General features: G+C 61.7%; 14 protein-coding genes across 14 annotated transcripts; 8 read left to right on the forward strand and 6 right to left on the reverse strand.

Moving 5' to 3' along the window:
* On the forward strand, positions 1 to 345 carry OT_ostta01g04770 (Zinc finger, LSD1-type; the record flags this gene model as incomplete). The annotated part of the gene is made up of 1 exon (XM_022985427.1): positions 1 to 345. A coding segment is annotated over one exon (345 nt), but the record flags the coding sequence as incomplete, so codon positions are not given.
* A 231-nt stretch (positions 346 to 576) lies between these two features.
* On the reverse strand, positions 577 to 1,167 carry OT_ostta01g04780 (unnamed product; the record flags this gene model as incomplete). The annotated part of the gene is made up of 1 exon (XM_003074486.2): positions 577 to 1,167. One exon carries the CDS (start codon positions 1,165 to 1,167, stop codon positions 577 to 579), a length of 591 nt encoding a protein of 196 aa, XP_003074533.2.
* Positions 1,168 to 1,574: 407 nt separating this feature from the next.
* On the forward strand, positions 1,575 to 4,868 carry OT_ostta01g04790 (STAG; the record flags this gene model as incomplete). Its single annotated transcript, XM_003074487.1, has 1 exon — positions 1,575 to 4,868. One exon carries the CDS (start codon positions 1,575 to 1,577, stop codon positions 4,866 to 4,868), a length of 3,294 nt encoding a protein of 1,097 aa, XP_003074534.1.
* Positions 4,869 to 4,962: 94 nt separating this feature from the next.
* On the reverse strand, positions 4,963 to 5,676 carry OT_ostta01g04800 (unnamed product; the record flags this gene model as incomplete). The annotated part of the gene is made up of 1 exon (XM_003074488.1): positions 4,963 to 5,676. One exon carries the CDS (start codon positions 5,674 to 5,676, stop codon positions 4,963 to 4,965), a length of 714 nt encoding a protein of 237 aa, XP_003074535.1.
* Positions 5,677 to 6,002: 326 nt separating this feature from the next.
* On the forward strand, positions 6,003 to 6,698 carry OT_ostta01g04810 (Protein of unknown function DUF4079; the record flags this gene model as incomplete). The annotated part of the gene is made up of 1 exon (XM_003074489.2): positions 6,003 to 6,698. One exon carries the CDS (start codon positions 6,003 to 6,005, stop codon positions 6,696 to 6,698), a length of 696 nt encoding a protein of 231 aa, XP_003074536.2.
* A 72-nt stretch (positions 6,699 to 6,770) lies between these two features.
* OT_ostta01g04820 (Superoxide dismutase, copper/zinc binding domain) lies at positions 6,771 to 8,051 on the reverse strand (the record flags this gene model as incomplete). The annotated part of the gene is made up of 1 exon (XM_003074490.2): positions 6,771 to 8,051. One exon carries the CDS (start codon positions 8,049 to 8,051, stop codon positions 6,771 to 6,773), a length of 1,281 nt encoding a protein of 426 aa, XP_003074537.2.
* Positions 8,052 to 8,199: 148 nt separating this feature from the next.
* Positions 8,200 to 8,904, forward strand: OT_ostta01g04830 (Ubiquinol-cytochrome c chaperone/UPF0174; the record flags this gene model as incomplete). The annotated part of the gene is made up of 1 exon (XM_022985428.1): positions 8,200 to 8,904. One exon carries the CDS (start codon positions 8,200 to 8,202, stop codon positions 8,902 to 8,904), a length of 705 nt encoding a protein of 234 aa, XP_022838306.1.
* A 68-nt stretch (positions 8,905 to 8,972) lies between these two features.
* On the reverse strand, positions 8,973 to 9,995 carry OT_ostta01g04840 (Nucleotide-binding, alpha-beta plait; the record flags this gene model as incomplete). Its single annotated transcript, XM_003074492.1, has 1 exon — positions 8,973 to 9,995. The coding sequence occupies one exon, from the start codon at positions 9,993 to 9,995 to the stop codon at positions 8,973 to 8,975; it is 1,023 nt and encodes a 340-aa protein (XP_003074539.1).
* Positions 9,996 to 10,293: 298 nt separating this feature from the next.
* On the forward strand, positions 10,294 to 11,547 carry OT_ostta01g04850 (RNA polymerase II-associated, Paf1; the record flags this gene model as incomplete). Its single annotated transcript, XM_022985429.1, has 1 exon — positions 10,294 to 11,547. One exon carries the CDS (start codon positions 10,294 to 10,296, stop codon positions 11,545 to 11,547), a length of 1,254 nt encoding a protein of 417 aa, XP_022838307.1.
* Positions 11,548 to 11,696: 149 nt separating this feature from the next.
* OT_ostta01g04860 (Monothiol glutaredoxin-related) lies at positions 11,697 to 12,122 on the reverse strand (the record flags this gene model as incomplete). The annotated part of the gene is made up of 1 exon (XM_022985430.1): positions 11,697 to 12,122. The coding sequence occupies one exon, from the start codon at positions 12,120 to 12,122 to the stop codon at positions 11,697 to 11,699; it is 426 nt and encodes a 141-aa protein (XP_022838308.1).
* A 361-nt stretch (positions 12,123 to 12,483) lies between these two features.
* On the forward strand, positions 12,484 to 13,359 carry OT_ostta01g04870 (Acyl-CoA N-acyltransferase; the record flags this gene model as incomplete). The annotated part of the gene is made up of 1 exon (XM_003074494.1): positions 12,484 to 13,359. The coding sequence occupies one exon, from the start codon at positions 12,484 to 12,486 to the stop codon at positions 13,357 to 13,359; it is 876 nt and encodes a 291-aa protein (XP_003074541.1).
* A 191-nt stretch (positions 13,360 to 13,550) lies between these two features.
* On the reverse strand, positions 13,551 to 14,399 carry OT_ostta01g04880 (Small nuclear RNA activating complex (SNAPc),subunit SNAP43; the record flags this gene model as incomplete). Its single annotated transcript, XM_003074495.1, has 1 exon — positions 13,551 to 14,399. The coding sequence occupies one exon, from the start codon at positions 14,397 to 14,399 to the stop codon at positions 13,551 to 13,553; it is 849 nt and encodes a 282-aa protein (XP_003074542.1).
* A 97-nt stretch (positions 14,400 to 14,496) lies between these two features.
* OT_ostta01g04890 (JmjC domain) lies at positions 14,497 to 15,693 on the forward strand (the record flags this gene model as incomplete). Its single annotated transcript, XM_022985432.1, has 1 exon — positions 14,497 to 15,693. One exon carries the CDS (start codon positions 14,497 to 14,499, stop codon positions 15,691 to 15,693), a length of 1,197 nt encoding a protein of 398 aa, XP_022838309.1.
* A 254-nt stretch (positions 15,694 to 15,947) lies between these two features.
* OT_ostta01g04900 (Peptidase C1A, papain C-terminal) lies at positions 15,948 to 17,111 on the forward strand (the record flags this gene model as incomplete). The annotated part of the gene is made up of 1 exon (XM_003074497.1): positions 15,948 to 17,111. One exon carries the CDS (start codon positions 15,948 to 15,950, stop codon positions 17,109 to 17,111), a length of 1,164 nt encoding a protein of 387 aa, XP_003074544.1.
* Between the last annotated feature and the right edge of the window lie 223 nt (positions 17,112 to 17,334).

Raw genomic sequence — 17,334 nt, forward strand, 5'->3', positions numbered from 1 at the left:
GGGGGGGGCGGCGGGGCGGACGAGGACGACGGCCCGGTGAGACCGCGGTCGAGGACGAGCGCGGAGACGTCGCGGGTGCGGTGTGATGGATGTCGGTGCACGCTGGCGTATCCGGCGGGCGCGGCGGCGGTGCGGTGCGCGGTGTGCGGGACGGTGACGCGGTGCGAGACGGGCGCGGGACGTTTGGACGGCGGACGCGCGGACGACGCGAGCGCCGCTCGAGGTGGTCCCGCGACGACGGCGCTGACGATGGAGAACATGGTGGTGGTGGAGAATCCGCCGACGTTGACGGTGGACGGACGAGTGGTGACGAACATCGCGGTCGGGGTGAAACTCGACGATTGACTCGACGGTCGCGGACGAACGACGCGACGGTCGCGACGCCGACGACATTTAGAGTCGGACGTATCGGATTCAATTTTTGTTGTACAGAACCTGATGGTATCTACTTTACAAGCGCGTGAACGAAGCGCGTGTGAAACGCCGCGCGCGTCTAAAACGTACCGGCGCCGACGCGTTATCCACATCCACTCGGCGTCGCTATAACTTAATGCGTCGCGTGGGGCGTCCCCACGCTCAGAGTCTCTCGATCTCGGCAATCCTGAACCCAAGCGAGATGTAATTCGACTCGATGTGTCGTATCGCGTTCGGCATGTCCTCGAACTCTGGTTCGCGATTGAACCGAACCAAGAAATTCATCCGCCAGCGATACAACAGTCTCGCCAAACGCACGTGTTCGAGCACGTGTTCCCCCAAAAACGCCTCGTACGCCGACCCACCCGGCGCGTACGCGCTCGCGTCCATCCCCGCCTCTCGATACCTCCCCGCCGTGATCTTCATCGCGCGCAATCGTTCCCCGAACGCCGGATCCGGCGTCGCCCCTCCCATCCGTCCCGTCGCCAACCACGCCCCTCGATACTCGAACCCATCGCTCTCGCTCGCGCTCAACCACCGATCGACCACGGGTGCGGACCCACGTCCCTCGCTCGCCCCCGCGCGCCCGTCCTCCGCGCGCGCGTCGTACGTCCACTCGTGTCCGAGTTTTTCCCGATGCGTCGGTCGTCGTCCGCGCGTCGCCCCCGTCGGGCGTCGTCCCCGTCCGTCGTCCGCGCGCGCGCGCACGCGCGTGGACGTCGAGCGCCCGCGCGCGGGCGCCGTCGAGCGCATGACGCGCGCGGCGAGACGCGACGCGGCGAACGACGTCGACGCGCGCGGTGGCCTCGAGGTGGATTCGTCTCATACAGTGCGATCGCGGACCTTTTGGGTGGATTCGTCTCATACAGTGCGACCGCGGACCTTTGTGTGCCGCCCGACGGACGGCGCGACGTCGACGACGCGCGACGCGCGCGCGGCACACGACGCGCGGACGTCGACGAGCGGGGACGAACGTGCGCGCGCGCGATCGGACGCGGCGCGGCGACGGCGGCGTGAACGGCGACGGTGGACGCGAGGACGTGTCGGGGTGGAGCTTTGAAATTTTGAAAATCGACAGACGGGGAATCCGTGCGTGAAACGGTGACGCGGTGCCGAGAGCGAGGGCGAGGACGTGGCGCGGAGGCGGGTGAGGGGTACGGATGCCGCCGCGGGCGCGGAAGAGCGGAGCGTCGGAACCGGTGACGAAGCGAGGAGGGAACGAGAACGCGGATGCGAGCGCGCCGGCGAAAAAGAGCCGAAGCGGAAAGCGAAAGAAGAAGCCGGTGGTGGAGTCGGAGGCGCTGCGTAATCGAAACGAAAACGCGGGTGCGGTGAGTGATCGAGGCGCGGATGAGGAGGGGGAGGAGGTGAACGGTGATTTGTTTGACTTGTTGCGGGTCCAAGGCGCGGCGGTGCTGTTGCTCGCGAACGAGTGGCGGGCGAGGTACAACTCGAGCGATATCACGGCGATCGCCGAGGTGTTCTCGCTGTTGACCAAAGCGGCGGGATGTACGACGGGCGTGACGGCGATGGAGGTGCAGCGAAGCGACTGCGTGACCATCATGAATCGCGTCATGGAGGACATGGTGACAGGGAGTCTGTACGGCGAAGATCCGCTCGCAAAGCGTTCGCAAGACTTCAAAGGGTTCCGCGAGAACTTTATGGAGTTTACCGATAAACTCATCAAAGACACAGCAGAAGGAGAAGAGCTGTTCGACGGTCGGCTGTACGCGTCCGTGGCGGAGATCGTGACCACGTGCGCGCAGTGCAAGGCGCGCCCCATGCGCGCGGCGGCGACAATGATGGGCTTGCAAATCATCACGAGCTTGATTTCAGTGGTGAACAGCTTGCAAAGCACCCGCGATTTGAAGCAAAACCAGCTGGATAATGAAACGAAGAAGAAGAATGGGGTCGATGCTGAAATTGTGAAGAGTTTGAAACGTTCGATTGAAAGCGCTCAGGAGCAAATCGAGCTGGTGGAGAACTACATCAACGACATGTTCACCAAGGTGTTCACGCACCGATTCCGCGACACGGACGAGCATATTCGCGCTATGTGCATAGCGTCGCTTGGTAAATGGATGTATAAGCACCAGCTCGTGTTTCTTACCGACTTTTACTTGAAGTATCTCGGTTGGAGCCTGAATGACAAGATGCCCGTCGTTCGTTTGGAAGTTTTGAGCGCCCTCAGAACCTTGGCTTCGAGTCAGTCTCACTTGGCCATGATGGACAGTTTCTTCGCTCGCTTTAGAGATCGCATCGCGGAGATGTTGCGTGATATCGATCACCAAGTTGTCGTGGAGGCCATTCGCCTCTCCGCCGTGCTGCACGAACATATCGAGCTGGCACCAGGGCACATGAAGTTTGTCACCACCCTCATAATGGACAGGCATCCGTCTATTCGTACCGCCGCGGCTCGGGCGACGAAAACGATCATGCCCGTGCTTAGCGAGACGTATCGCAAGGAGCGCGAGCTTTCGTCCGATCATTATGATGCGGCTGAACAGGAGCTTCACGGGATCGCGCAACTCCTGATCGACATCGGCGATGAAAATGGTGGCTACGGCAAGATTATCGATGGTTTGTTCGGGGTGTACGGCGTGCTGTCCGAACCTGGAACCCTAGTTACGATTCTGAAGGATACGGACATGGAAACGGCCGACGCTGTCATTATTGCGAATATTTTGGTGTTGGCGATGCGCAAGTCAATGGGCGAAGATGTGTCTAAACCGTTCAGTAAGACGGCCATCAAAATCAGCGCCAAGGCTAGGAACGCGATCGATGCAGCGCACGAGAAGATCACAAACGAAATCGGCCCGATCATCTCAGAGGCAATGGCGAAATATCAGGCGGAGTCCGGAGTGATTGGTCCGCTCGTCGAAGTGGTGCACTTCATCAAGCTTGAGCGCTTCGCTTTGAATCATGAAGAAGAACAGTTCACGGCCCTTGCGGAGCAAATTAAGGACATTTTCTTCAAGCACAGCGATAAACGCGTGTTGGAGGCGTGTAGTGAGGCTTTCAACTACTTCTGCAATGAAGGCTTCGAGGCGACTGCTCCGTTTGCGCAACCAATTTTGGACAGCACGATTCACGATTTGGCTTCTCGAGTTTCAAAGGTGTTGAAGCACGTTCGTGGATTAATGACGAAGGGCGACAAAAACCTTGTGAATGAGGACGAGGGGTACGCGTTCGAGCTCCGCATGAACTTGAACCGCGTCCGCGCTTTGATCTCGAAGTGTAACATTTCGAGCGGGGTGCACGTAGTGAACGAATTGTCGCAGTTCATCTCGGAGGTGGCTCGCTCGCCGATGCCAGCCGGAGAGGAGTCCGTCGCGATGGCGTGCTCTTCGGTGTCGTTTTTCCTCATTTGGCAAGCTCTCGAGCTTATGGATAGCGAAACTACGACGGCAACGCGAGTGAACGAACATCTTGCCGAGCGAGACGCCTTTGTCTCCAACATCATGCACATCTTGCGCCGCTCCACCGACATGTATCCTGATTCAGACAACCTCAGACGGTCCTTGATTGCGTCCATTTGCGATATGGTTCTGTACTACTACAACGCGAGCACGCTCCCGGCTGCTCATCCCGCGCGAAGCTTACAGTTACGCCTTAGTACTGACGACAGCGCGGAGGTTTGGCAGCACACGTCTGCGCTCATCACTCCCGATGACGCGCAAAAAGATGCCGATTTGGACTCGGCGCGTTTGGCATACCGCATCTCCATGCACGAAGAGAAAATCGCCGCAAACGGCGCTATCGGCGCAGACTTCTTGTCCAACTTCAAGATCACCGGACCTTGGGTCGATGCTGCGATTCGTACGTACTGCAACGACTTGCGACGAACTGGCCCCCAAGTGCTCGTGCGCGCCATTCTCACGGCTCTGCAGAGTGCGTATCACGAAGTGCTCCGAGCAGATCTTGGGAACAGGCAACTTCTTCTCGACGCTTTCGAGGATCTGGCGAAACGGCTGAGCGACATATTTGCGCTGTCTTCGCGACGTGATCGATTCGTAATTCGCATTCTGTTTGAAGAAGCTGTGGGCTCCATCCTTGTGCCCGAGCCCGTGTACGATCAGTTTTCTTTCCTGGCGCGTGGATTAGTACCCTTCCTTCCGAAGCTCTCGGCGGTGGATGGTAAGGCTTTGACGGTCGTCGTTGACAATGCCTTGACGAAAGTGGATAGCGAAGACGCGCGATCCACTCCTTTGATCGAGTTCTCTGACAAGTTGGCCGCGCGCTCCAAGGGCGCGTCGATGGAACGTCAGCGAAAGCGTGCTCCGTCCGATCCAGTGGATATTCGATCGCCGTTCAAGGTGTCGAAGACCGTGGATCCAGTAGAGCAGGAAGACGATATCGAAGATGCTGACGAGGGCGAAGCCACGGCGAATGAGCACACTTTGAATGATGGTCCGGTGGAGGAGAAACCGACTCGCAGCTCTCGACGTCGGTGAACGGCCGCGGAAACAGTACTTAGGAAACATGTACACGCACACACGATGCATCACATAGAAATGTAGGTTGCTTTTGTTACAAGACGATATGACATCACTTTATGGGTATAGGTTGCAACTCGTGCGCCAATCGCCTGCGAGTCGCGACGTCACCGCCGGGTGCAAGCTCTCCCGTCGCCGGCGTGTCGCCGCCCGCGGGCGCGTTGATGGCTCTCTCGATCGTTCCCGGGGGCGCGCGCTGTCTTTGAAGGTCCAATTCACCCATGAGCCTACCGAGCTTTGATAAAGCCTCCTGTAATCGAGCCTGAAGCTCGGGCATCTGCGCCAGATTCGCGTCCAACTCCTTGCGCAGCGCCTCCATCGCCTCGCCGTCCACGCGCGCTTCGGCTCCGCTCGATCCCGCATCGTCATCCTCCCCCTCCGCGCTCTCCACCGGTCGAAGTTCCATCAATCGTTCCGCGTAATTCTTCGCCACCTCACCCGGAACCGTCGCGCGCTGTTCCGCCACGCGCGCGCTCAGTTCCGCAACCTCCGCCTCGAGCGCGTCCAGCTCCGGATCCGCAATCTCACTCTCGCTCACCTTCCTCGCGCCCGCCTCCGCGCCATCACCTTCACACAAAACATTCGCCCGAACGCTCCCCAGGACGCGCTCCGTCATCGCGTACAGGTGTCGCTTCAGCGCTTTCGCGCGCGCCTGGTCCCATCCCGGGTCTCGCTTCGCCGCGTCCAGCGTCTCGAGCACCGCTTCGCACAGCTTCTCCTCGATCTTCGCCAGCTCCTCTCGGGAGCGCACGCGCACTTTCACCATCGCCGCCGCGCGCGATCGACCGCCGCGAGCTCGACGCGCGTCGCGCCCTCGCGCGCGGCGACGGACGCGCGCGGGGATTTGAATTTGAAATCGTTCCCCTGCGTCTGTCTCCGAGTGCACGAATGCGGACTCGTGGTATGAGTCAATGACTCAAGACGGAGAGACACCGATCCGTCGACGTCACCGCGTCGCCCCGACACACCCTCGCGCGCGTTCGAGGGCGCACGCGCGAGATGGCCGCGCGCGCGATCGCGGGAACGACGCCGACGCCGCGCGCGCGATGCGCGGCGTCGCGCGCGACGCGCGCGGGACGACGCGCGCGCGCGATGCGCGACGGTGGCGACGTCATCGAGACGGCGCGCATCGAGGCGGACGGTGACGCGCGCGCGCGCGCGGCGGTGAGCGCGTTGGCGCTCGTCGGTGCGACGGCGGTGATGCCGGAGGCGGCGCACGCGGCGGGTGGGGCGTACGGGTTGTTCGAGGGCAGAACGTTGGCGCTGTTGCACCCGGCGGGTTTGGCCGGGTTGTACGGCGTGACGCTCTACGCCGGGTGGCTCGGCTTGCAGTGGCGTAAGGTGCGCACGGTCGGTGACGAGATTTCGGCGTTGAAGAAGACGATGCCGGCCGACGCCGACGCCGCGGCCGGAAGCGCGGCGGCGAAGCAGATGGACGAGCTCACGGCGACGAGAAAAGAACTCATCGCGGGTAAGTTCAAGGATAAGCACGCGAACGCCGGGTACTTGCTCCTCGCCATGGGGGTAACCCTCGCGGTTGAAGGTTGCGTGAACACGTACTTGCGCACCGGTAAGCTCTTCCCGGGCCCGCACCTCTTTGCGGGCGCGGGGATCACCGTCCTCTGGGCCATGGCGGCCGGTTTAGTGCCGGAGATGGAGAAGGGCAACCAAAAGGCGCGCGATTTGCACATCGCGTTGAACTGCGTCAACGTTGCCCTCTTTACCTGGCAAATTCCCACCGGTTTGGAGATTGTTGGCAAGGTTTTCCAGTTCACTTCTTGGCCGTAGGCGACGCATAGAGCAGTGAACCTCGTGCTTCTAATTCATTTGTTTCCAAACTACAACTGCTAGTGCGCCTAACTAAGAACTATGTGTGTGCGCGTTTTGCTTCGACGAGATACCCCTGAATAGTGACGATGCCTTCGACACGAATCCAACGTTGTCGTCGCCGAGAGTGAACGGCGACGCAGTCGTGAGTGGAATGTCGTCAAAGTCTTCGTTTACGCGAGCGAAATTTCCGCGTTGCGTCCCCTTGGCATTGCTGTAATAGCGAAGAGCGGCCAGAAATGAAAGTAAGAGCAGCGTCAACATGCCGAACTGCGCGAGCGTGGATACTTTTGCCACCATGATGCGACTGTTTCCAGTCGACCCCTTGGCGAGCGAAATGTCGCTGCACAGAATCTTCACGAACTCGTCGCCGTTTTGCTCGAGAACGACGAACGACTTACCAACCACCGATACATCGCCACTTAGAGGCAGATTGCCGTCGGTGAACTGAAGGATCTTCTGGGAGAACACCTCGCTCTGTCGCGCAGACAGTTGGCCGACAGGACAGCTCTCAGCGAGTACATCGTCACGGTCGACGTCCGCGGCGCACAAATCCTTATCGAATGGATTGAACACCGCCCCCACTTTCGAGCACGACGACCCAACGCCGACCGAACCGGAGTAAATCCCCCATCGAAACCGTTCAGGCGCCGCGTCCGCCTGCGCCCGGTTGACCAACTGCACGGTCACCCACGTGTCCGCCGTCGGATCGTCCGCCGCCTGCATCATCGTCACCACTCCAGATATTCTACTTAACGCCGTTCCGAGCGTCGCCTGCGCGTTCACCACGCCCTCGTCGCCGTCCGCCTCAATGCGTCCGCACGCCAGCGGCGTCGTCCCACCCGTGTGTCCGTCGTCGCCGCCCCGCCAAACCACGAGCGTGCGCCCCACCACGCTCCGTCGTCCCATCAGAGGCAAATCTCTGATCACAAAGGCATTCGTCGTCCCGCTCGCGCTCGATCGCACGGGTACTTTCGCCCGCGCGCTCACGTCTCCGACCGCTGAACCGCCCGCGGCGCGCGCTTCGTCTGGGTCATACACCCCCCCCACGCGCGCACGCTCGCACCCCATCCCCCCCAATTCGTGCACGACTAACCGCACGTCCGTCTCCGGTCCCTTGATCACCGCTCGCGCGCGCGTGACGTCGCCCTCGTACCGCTGCGCGAGCTCAATCGTGAATTCCATCGATCCATCGCTCGCGCGTCCGCTCGCGCGCGCGCGTCGTCCGTCCACCGTCCGCGCGCCGAGCGTCGCGATCGCGCACGCGACGAGCGCCGCGCGCGCGATCGAGCGCCCGCGTCGACGCGCGCGCATGACGCGTCGCGCTTTCACGTCACGCGCCACCGCCACCGCGTCACTCTCTCGCGCGATGGGCGCGCGCGAGTTCGCGAGAACCCTCGCCCGGGCCTCGGCCGCGCGCGCGCGCGCGTCGGCGACGTCGTCGTCCGTCGGCGCGCGTGAGATGGAGCTCGCGGTGCGGACGCGGCGACGATGGGCGTCGTCGACGTCAACGCAACGTTATCGCTCCACGCCGAGCGCGTCGTCGTCGAAACCGGGCTCGCTGGAGACCGCGCGCGAGGTGAGCGATGAAGAGACGCTTCCCGCGGCGTCGATGTCGGGATGGCGCAGATTGGCGCTCACCCTGGGCGGGTACTTCAGCGAGGAGAGTCGACACGTCAGAGGAGGCGAGCGGCTGTACGCAGAGGTGAAGGCGGCGTCGTCGGAAGACGCGTTGTACGCCGCGCACGGGATCGAACGGACGTTTGCGAGGGATCATGCGGTGACGTGCCTGCACGTGTGGATGTGCCTGCAGCGGTTGCGCAGGGAGGGGGAGGATGGGAAGGATTTTAGTCAGATTTTTTACGACGCGTTTCAGGACGACGTGGAGAGGCGCGTGCACGATGCGGGCGTTCGCGTTCGAGTGCGCAAGTGGTTGCAGGACCTCGAGAGAACGTTTTATGGCAATGCTGTGTCGTACGATAAGGCGCTCGAGCTCGGCGGAAGCGAACTCGCCAGGGCGTTGCATCGGAACGTGTACGACGGCGACGGAGACGTGGACAAAGCCAAGGCGCTCGAGCGATACGTCCGGCATCACGTCGCGTCGCTTGCGATCACGCCCACGTCGGCCGTGATCGACGGCCGTATTAGATTTCAGCGATTTAATTAACTGTACCGGTATCGATTTAGGCGCTTTCATTCTTCGTCTTTCCATGTCAGTTTTCGTCTCACAAACGTCTAATACGGTCGACCGAAACGCGGCTTGTCACCGCCGCGGTCGCCGCCACGATCGGGACCGCCGCGACCGCGGCCACCCCCGCGACCACCCCCGCGGCCACCGCCTCGGCCACCGCCTCGGCCACCCCCGCGACCGCCGCCTCGACCACCCCCGCGACCACCGCCTCGACCGACACGGCCGCCGCCGCGACCAGCGTCACGATCACCGCCACCAGGACGCTCTCTGGCCTGGCCGACGAACACCGGTTCCATTTCCGGTTTCGGAGCGTCGGGATCTTCACCGCGAGCGATTGCCGCCTGCCGTTCCTTCTCGACCTTCTCAGCCTTTTCCTTCTTCTTTTGCGCCATGTAATCAGACTTGTGCTGCGTCGTGAGCTTTGCACCGTCAAACTCCAAGTCATCTCGCGCCGCGACCACCCGCGCCTCCTCTTCGGATGAGAACTCAACAAAGATACTTCCGCGAAAGTCTTTGCTCTGCGCGTGTCTACGCAGACGAATCGACTGCACCTTTCCGACGGTGTTGAAGTACTCCATCATCGAATCCATCGACGCCTCGCGAGAGAACGGCGCCGCGTACACGAACCGCTTATCCAGATCCTCAACCATCAATTTCCTGTACGCCTCCACGCCCTCATCCGTGGTGAGATCCGGCACGTGATCGCCGACCGTGAGCGACTTCCTCTTCACTCGCTTCCCGTCCGTCGCCTCCACGAGCGCGCTTCCCTCGAGCGCCGCCGCGATGCGCTCGATGTTCTTCACGTTTTCCTTACCCCCGTACGGCGCCAGAATATCGCGCATGCGAGAGAATCCAGCGATGAGCGCCAAATCAACCGCGCCTCCGTGTCCGTCTCGCGTCGCCCGAGCGACCTCTTCGAGCAAGAAACTGTCCCGAGGCAGGTTGGAGTCGCAAAAATAAAACTCAATCTGCTTCACAACCTTCTCCTTGGTGCTCTCGTCGAAGTCTTTGTCCTCCGCGCTCGCGTTCGCGCGCCATTCGTTCGTTCCGAAACGTTCATTCACCATCGCGCGTCGTCGTCGTCGTCGTCGAGGCGTGACGACCGCGCGCCCGCGGCGTCGCGCGACCGCCGCCGCCGATGCCCCAGATTTTTATGTCGCGAGACTCTTCTTGATTCATGAACCACGACGATGATTTCGTGAACCCTATCGTATGTAGATACTGTTTAGAACCGTGTGGGCATCACGTCGTCGCAAAGGGGATTCCACGCGATCTCCAGGGCGACGGGCGACGCGTCGACCGCACGCGTCGACGCGCTCGCTCGCTCGATCGATCGCGAACACCGAGCGCGGTCGTGCGCGCGGGATGGCGGGCGCGCGTGCGCGGTCAAAGGCGGACGCGGGGTCTAAATCGAAGACAAAGTCGAAGAGCGCGGACGCGGAGAAAACCAAGCGCGGCGCGCGATCGGGCGAGAGGGGCGCCTCGGCGAGAGACGCGCCGTCGGTGACGGAGGAGAATCGATTGAGAAGAGACACGGCGTTTTTGTGTCACGTGCAGTTCAAGAATGACCTGCCACCGGTGCCGGTCGATTGGAAGATGCTCGCGACTAGGGTGGATCGCGGAGCGTTGGCGGAGTACTCGCCGTTGTCGCTGTACGACGGGATGCGGCGAAGAGGCGATTTTAGTGAAGATTTAGGGATTCCGATTGATCCGGCGCTGATGCGAGCGTATCGAGTGCCGACGGAGCGAGGGGTGCTGGATCCGGAAGATCACGAGTTGTTATTGAACGCGGCGGAGCGGGAGACGAAGAGAAACACGGCGAACGGGGCGAGCGGCCGAGCCGCGAGCAGGCCGGACGCCTCGGACGCGCTGTGGTTGATGAACACGCAGTATATCTCTGCCGGGAAGATCAAGGCTCGCACGGGGCTGAGCGAGAAGGAAATGAAGCGGAGAAAGCTCGCGGCAAGCGGCGCGGAAGGCATGCCAGAGGATGAGCTCTCGTTCGAAGAGCAAGTGGACGCCACGTTCGAGGCGGCGAAGAAGCCGCCGGTGCACCCGACGATGAATGATATGGAGGTGGTAGAAATCCTTCCGGTGTTTCCGGATTTCGAGCGTATGGCTCTGGAGTACGTGCGTTTGAACTTCGACGAGAACCAGGCAAAGGACGTTCCGTCGCTCACGGGCAAGTCAACCGAGATCGTCGAGAGTGCGCTCATCAACGGTGTTGTGAAACCTTTTGCGATCGAGAACGATTACGGAGAGACGGAAAGATTCTTGTCGCTCATGCTTCCACAAGATCCGGAGGCGGCGGCGGCGCCAAACTTCCTCGAGGTCGACGGCGAACCCCGAGCGTACGACCACATCCGAGATTACGTGTACAAGCTTCAACGCGACGATCCGGCTCAGGGCGGGGGTAACGTGTGCTTCTTCTTCAAGAAGGACAAGGTCACGTTTGTCGATCTCCAAACCAAGCTCACCCTGAGTAAAAGGAGCAAGCACTCCAAGGGAAAAGACGCGTTGGATTGGAAGCCGTCCAGGGTGACGCTCAAGAGACGCAGCATGACGGAGGAAGAGCGCGCCTCGCTCGAGGAGAAGCGCGCCAAGCTTCGGGCGACGTAACGCGCGTGGCGAACGCGCGTGTTATCATTAGCGGAACGTGTGAGATTCAAACGAAAATCTTAGGAAAACATTACGCGACGCGCTTCGCGACCCTCGAGAGTCGTCGCTCTCAAAAATACCCGCGCGCCGCGCGTCCTCGAACTCAGACATCACTCCATCATAGCCCGCTCCAACTCCTCCTTGAGCGAACCATCCTTAAACGCTTCGACCGTGATGTCGCACCCTCCGAAGAACTCACCGCCGATGTACAACTGCGGAAAAGTCGGCCACGACGAGTACTCCTTCATCCCTTGCCTCAAATCCTCATTCGCCAAAATATCCACATCCGCGAACGGCACGTTCATGTTTTGTAAAATCTGCACGCACGTGTTCGAGAATCCACACCTCGGCGCCGCCTTCGTCCCCTTCATGAAGAGCACCACCTTGTTCTCCCGCACGAACGCGTCGACGGATTCCCGCAGTTCGGGTCCCATCGCCCGCGTCGTCACCCGTCGCACCGCGCCGCGCGCGCGCGCGCGCACCCCCCCCCGCGCGCGCACCGGAGCGCACACCATCGCCGCGCGCGCGGTGGACATCGCGCCCGTCGAGCTCTCGCGCGCGCCGTCGTCGTCGCCCCGATGGGCCGCGGCGGACGTCGAGGCCCCGCGAGGGGACTCGTCGACGAGTGATCACTCGTCGATGTCCCGCACCCCACGCGGTGCGCGCACGGAGGGGGTCGGCGACGAGTCATCACTCGCGATGTCATCCACAGACCCGTCGCCCATCCATCGCGCGCCCGCACACGCGCGCGATCGCGATCGACCGTCGCGCGGGGACGCGCGCGCGCGCGCGACGCGGGCGGTGATGCCCGCGCGGGCGCTCGCGCGCGGTGACCCGAGCGCGCGCGGCCGCGGACGCGCGCGCGTCGGGGCGACCGCGATGATGGGACGGTCGACGATGGCGCGGCCGACGCCGACGGGTCGCGCGGGCGACGACGCTCGGGCGTCGGATCGTGGCGCGGCGCGACGGAGAGGGGCTCGACGTCGCGCGGTGGCGGATCGAGACGTCGAACGCGAGCGAGACGAGCGGACGGGGGGGGAGATTGTCGCGCGCGCGGCGACGAAGGCGCGCGGAGGGGTGCGCGTGGCCGCGGCGACGGACGACGACGCGTTCGACGTCGCGGCGAAGCTTCGAGCGACGGCGTTTTACGACGATTTGTTAGAGAGGGGTGAGATGCCGTTTCCGCCGAGGTTCACGGCGACGTTTCATCGAGAGTTCGCGCAGCGGGAGCGTCGCGCGCTCAGGGAGCGCACGTCCAGGCGCGTCGGACACGCGCTCGAGTCGAGGTGCTTCATGGCGGACGTCGACGGTGTGGGGTTGGCGGGGTGTCTCGATGTGAGCGTGCGTGAAGGACCGTGCGCGAGTCAGATCAATGGCGTGTGCGTGGCGGAGGGGACGTCGTACGCGTACATCGACAACGTCGCGGTGGACGCGCGCGCGAGGCGTCGAGGCGCGGCGCGCTTGATGATGGAGAGCGCGAGCGACTTTATTCAAGAGCGCGGCATCACCGAGGTATGGACACATGTTCACGCCGATAACACGGGCGCTCGGAAGCTGTATCACGCGTTCGGCTTCCGCGCGCCCGAAGGGACGTTTCCGGAAACCGGCTTGCCAAACTACTTCAGCGGCGATCGCCTCAAGGGATTGATACTCATGCGAGCGCCCGTACCCCTCGTTTTTGAACGTCGAGTGATTGAAGATAGTGTCTGCGAATGCGGCGCGCGCTTCGACCGCGTTCAACAATGCATTTGCTTCAAGCCTCTGGCTCGTTGAGAGGCTCTTACGCCCCCCCGGGACGTTTGCGAACACGTTCCCGTTGTACTTCGTTAATCGCTCGCGTGTACAATGCGCGCCGCCGCACGCTTTTTATATGACGCAATTTTAGTACATCAAAGGTTAGTACAGTCTTCATTCGTCGTCTCACACATGCTAATTCTACTGGTTCGTTTGCGGCTTCGCGCAAGTCATCCAAAACTCGGCATCGAGTCGAGGTTCGCCATCGGAGGATTCGACGCCGCACCGGGCAGCAGCAGTGTCTCCCCGGCGGCATCGATCGGTGGTTTCAATGCATTCTCAACCTTCGTTCTCGTTTTCTTGAACAGCGTGTCCACGGTGGAACAGATGGTCATCGGCGCCGCCGAGCTCGTCTGGTCCAGGCGCGTCGCCGTTGCCAGCGCACTTGTGTACGCTCCTGCGCTCGCGCGCATTGTTTCCAACTCCTCGTCCATATCCCCCTGAAGAAGATGTCCGAGCGCCTCGTGCATGGCCACGGTCTCGTCGAATTCTCTGAAAACCTCTGGCGTTCCCGAGCCCATGCGACTCGCCGGGACGTTCGTCACGTCCCGCGTCCCGATCACGAACGCCTCCTCTCGCACCATTTTCGCCAACGCCAGCCCGACCCCGTGGACACCAATCTCCAGGCACTCATCGCTGAGATCTGTCAACGCCTCTATCGCCTCCGGCGACGCGTACACCAAAACGTTTTCGCCCTCTAACTGCGTCTCTCTCAACGCGTACGTCGAGTACGCCCCCAACACGCGTTCCGCCAGCGTCTTCCCACATCGCGCGTACTTCATCGCGCAATCGTACGCGCACTGCACGTACGAGTTATACGTCTGCTGCGCCGGCTTCCCGAGGTGCACGTTGGAGAATCGACGTTCACGCCAGGCGATTTTAAAGGATTCAAACGAGAGCGCCTTCGCGTACGCCTCCGCGTCCTCCTTTCGTCGCTCGATCTCTCGCCCGTTGCGTTCGATAAACTCCATGACGTCAATCTCCACGCCTCGGACCTCGCGCTCGTGCGCGGTGCCCATTGTGAGCGGCGCGCGAAATAGTGACGATGTTGATTCTCGTTTACACGAGAGTCACTCGACGAATCGTTCGCGTCCGCACTCGTCGACGACGCGCGCGATGGACGCCGTCGTCGACCGAGTCCGACGCTCGGAGGCGTTCGCGTCGTTAAAGCGCGACGCTCGAGCGTTTGGAGCGTCGAGAGCGATGGAGATTCTCTCGGATGCGAAAAGTTCGTCGTCGGCGCTCGACGCGGTTCGCACACTCGCGCACGACGCGTTACACGCGGGGAGGTGGAACGCGGTCGACGAGCGATGGCGAGCGGTGTACGCGATGAGCGCGATCGCGTGGACGGCGAAGAGTGGGACGAGAGGAGCGAAGGCGACGCGGGCGTTGGATTTGGCAGTCGTGCTCGGCGGCGAGACGTTCGGCGACGACGCGCGCGCAGCGATCGAGGCGACGAGAGTGAAGGGTGACCGTGATATAAACGTCTTTTCTGGACGCTGGGACGTTGGGGTCGACGAAGCGGTCGCGGCGAGAGCGACGCGAGCGACGGGTGGGGTCGAGAGACGAGCGTACGCGAGGACTTCGATGGAGACGTTTTATCGCGAGTACATGGCCAAGCGAGACGATGCGAGCGAGAACGGGTGGAACGAACTCGGACGACCCGTCGTTCTCGAGGGATTGGCAACGCATTGGCCCGCGGTGGCGAAATGGCGCGACCGAGCGTATCTGGACGATGCCATCGGCGATCGAACGGTTCCTGTGGAGGTCGGCAAGACGTACGTTGACGAGCACTGGTCGCAGAAGCTCATGACTGTCAGAGAGTTCATGGATCAGTACCTCGGCGAGGGCGGCGAGCAGAGCGAACAAGGTAGAAATGTCGGGTACCTTGCCCAGCACGAACTCTTTGAGCAATGTCCGGAGCTCAAGCGTGACATAGAGACTCCGCTGTATTGCTCGCTCGGCTCTGGGGGGCCCTGCGCGGTCAACGCGTGGTTCGGGCCGGCGAACACCGAGTCGCCCGCCCACACTGATCCAAAGCACAACATACTGTGTCAAATTGTCGGCGTGAAACGCGTGCGGCTGTTCGCACCGAATCAGACGCCCCGTATGTACCCTCGAGAACCGCCGTCGAGCAACACGTCTCGCGTCGACGTGGACGCACCAGATCTCGAGCAGTTCCCACTCTTCGCAGACGCCGAGTTTGTGGACGCCGTGCTCACACCTGGTGATGCAATTTATATCCCGCCCGAGTGGTGGCACCACGTCGTCGCCGACACGCCTTCTTTCAGCGTATCGTTTTGGTGGGACTGAGCTCGAAAAATCGTCTTCTGGCGTGCGCGTATGGCTTCGCCGCGCGCGTCGATCGTAGCCGTAGCGATCCGTTCGGACACTAGACCTTAGTTTCTTAGACCGTAGACATCACACACGTCGTCCGCGGTCCCGTCATCGCTCGCGCTCGTCGTCGTTCGCGCCTCGTACGTACTTCCCGCCCAAATTTAAATGTGCCGACGTGGACGCCTTCGGTCGACACTGCCTCGTCACAACGCGCCCCTTCCCCTATCCCGATGACGCGCTCGCCCGCGAGACGGACCGATGTCGTCGTCGGCGCGACGTGCGCCCTCGCCCTCGCGTGCGCCGCCACCGCGAACGCGCGCGCGCTCGGGAGCGACGCGCGCGCGCCCAAGCTCGAGATCGCGCGTCCGCGCTCGATTGAAACCGTCGTGGATTCCAAAGCGTTGAACGCGTTCACGACCGAGCGACGCGGCGAGTACGTCATCTTACCCGGACACGACACGCGCGAACACGTGGTGTCGGCGCTCCCGAGCGCGTACGTCGACGCGGCGTCGCTTCCGGACGATTTTACCTGGTCGAACGTCAAGGGACATAACTTTTTGACGAAGTCTTTGAATCAGCACCTGCCGCAGTACTGCGGGTCGTGTTGGGCGCACGGTGCGATGAGCGCGCTGGCGGATCGGATTCAGATTGCGAGTGGTAAGAAGCGGCGACAAGACGTGAACCTCGCGATTCAGTACATTCTGAACTGCGGAACGGAGGTTGCGGGCTCGTGCCACGGCGGAAGCCACACCGGGGCGTACCAATTCGTCAAGGACAGCGGTTTCGTGCCGTACGACACGTGTCTGCCCTACGAGGCGTGTAGCAAAGAATCGACAGAGGGAAACTGCGGCAACGGCGGTGATTACACGTGCACGGCGATGAACACGTGCCGAACGTGTAGCACGTTCTCGGAGTGGGGTGGATTCTGCAGCGCGCTGAGTACTTTCCCGAACGCCACCGTCGCCGAGTACGGCACCATTCGCGGTGAGAAGGCTATCATGGCGGAAATATACGCGCGTGGGCCGGTCGCCGCGGGTATCGACGCCGACGGCCTGCGCGGCTACGTCGGAGGCATCTACAAGGACACGCCGAGCTTTGAAATCAACCACATCGTGTCCATTGTTGGTTGGGGTACGGCGAAAGATGGCACCAAGTACTGGATCGTTCGCAACTCTTGGGGTCAGTACTGGGGTGAGATGGGTTATTTCCGAATCATCAGAGGCGTCAACGCACTCGGTCTCGAGGACGAGGTTGCCTGGGCGACTCCCGGTTCCTGGACGCACATGAACATCGCCTGCTACGAGGACGGAAGCAACTGCATCAAACAGAAGAACTACGTCGATCCATCCGCGCCCGGACGTAAGCCGTACGGGGAATGGCACATGCGAAACTAAATTTTATCACGACAACCTTTTTACGACGATCGATTTCTTCTTGTAATTCAACGATATGTACTTGACACACAAGACGTTTTGCGAGATCCAATGTCGCCTACCCCGCGCCGCACAGTGTGGCGCTGATTCGCGGGCTTTTGGGCCGTGTATGAAGAGGTTGGACAGAAAAAGCATTCGTAGTCGTTCTCGAATCGATTTGTGCGGGCATAAAGCCGCACTAGCT

The sequence above is a fragment of the Ostreococcus tauri genome (assembly GCF_000214015.3).
Source record: "Ostreococcus tauri WGS project CAID00000000 data, contig chromosome 01, whole genome shotgun sequence".
Classification (NCBI taxonomy): domain Eukaryota; kingdom Viridiplantae; phylum Chlorophyta; class Mamiellophyceae; order Mamiellales; family Bathycoccaceae; genus Ostreococcus; species Ostreococcus tauri.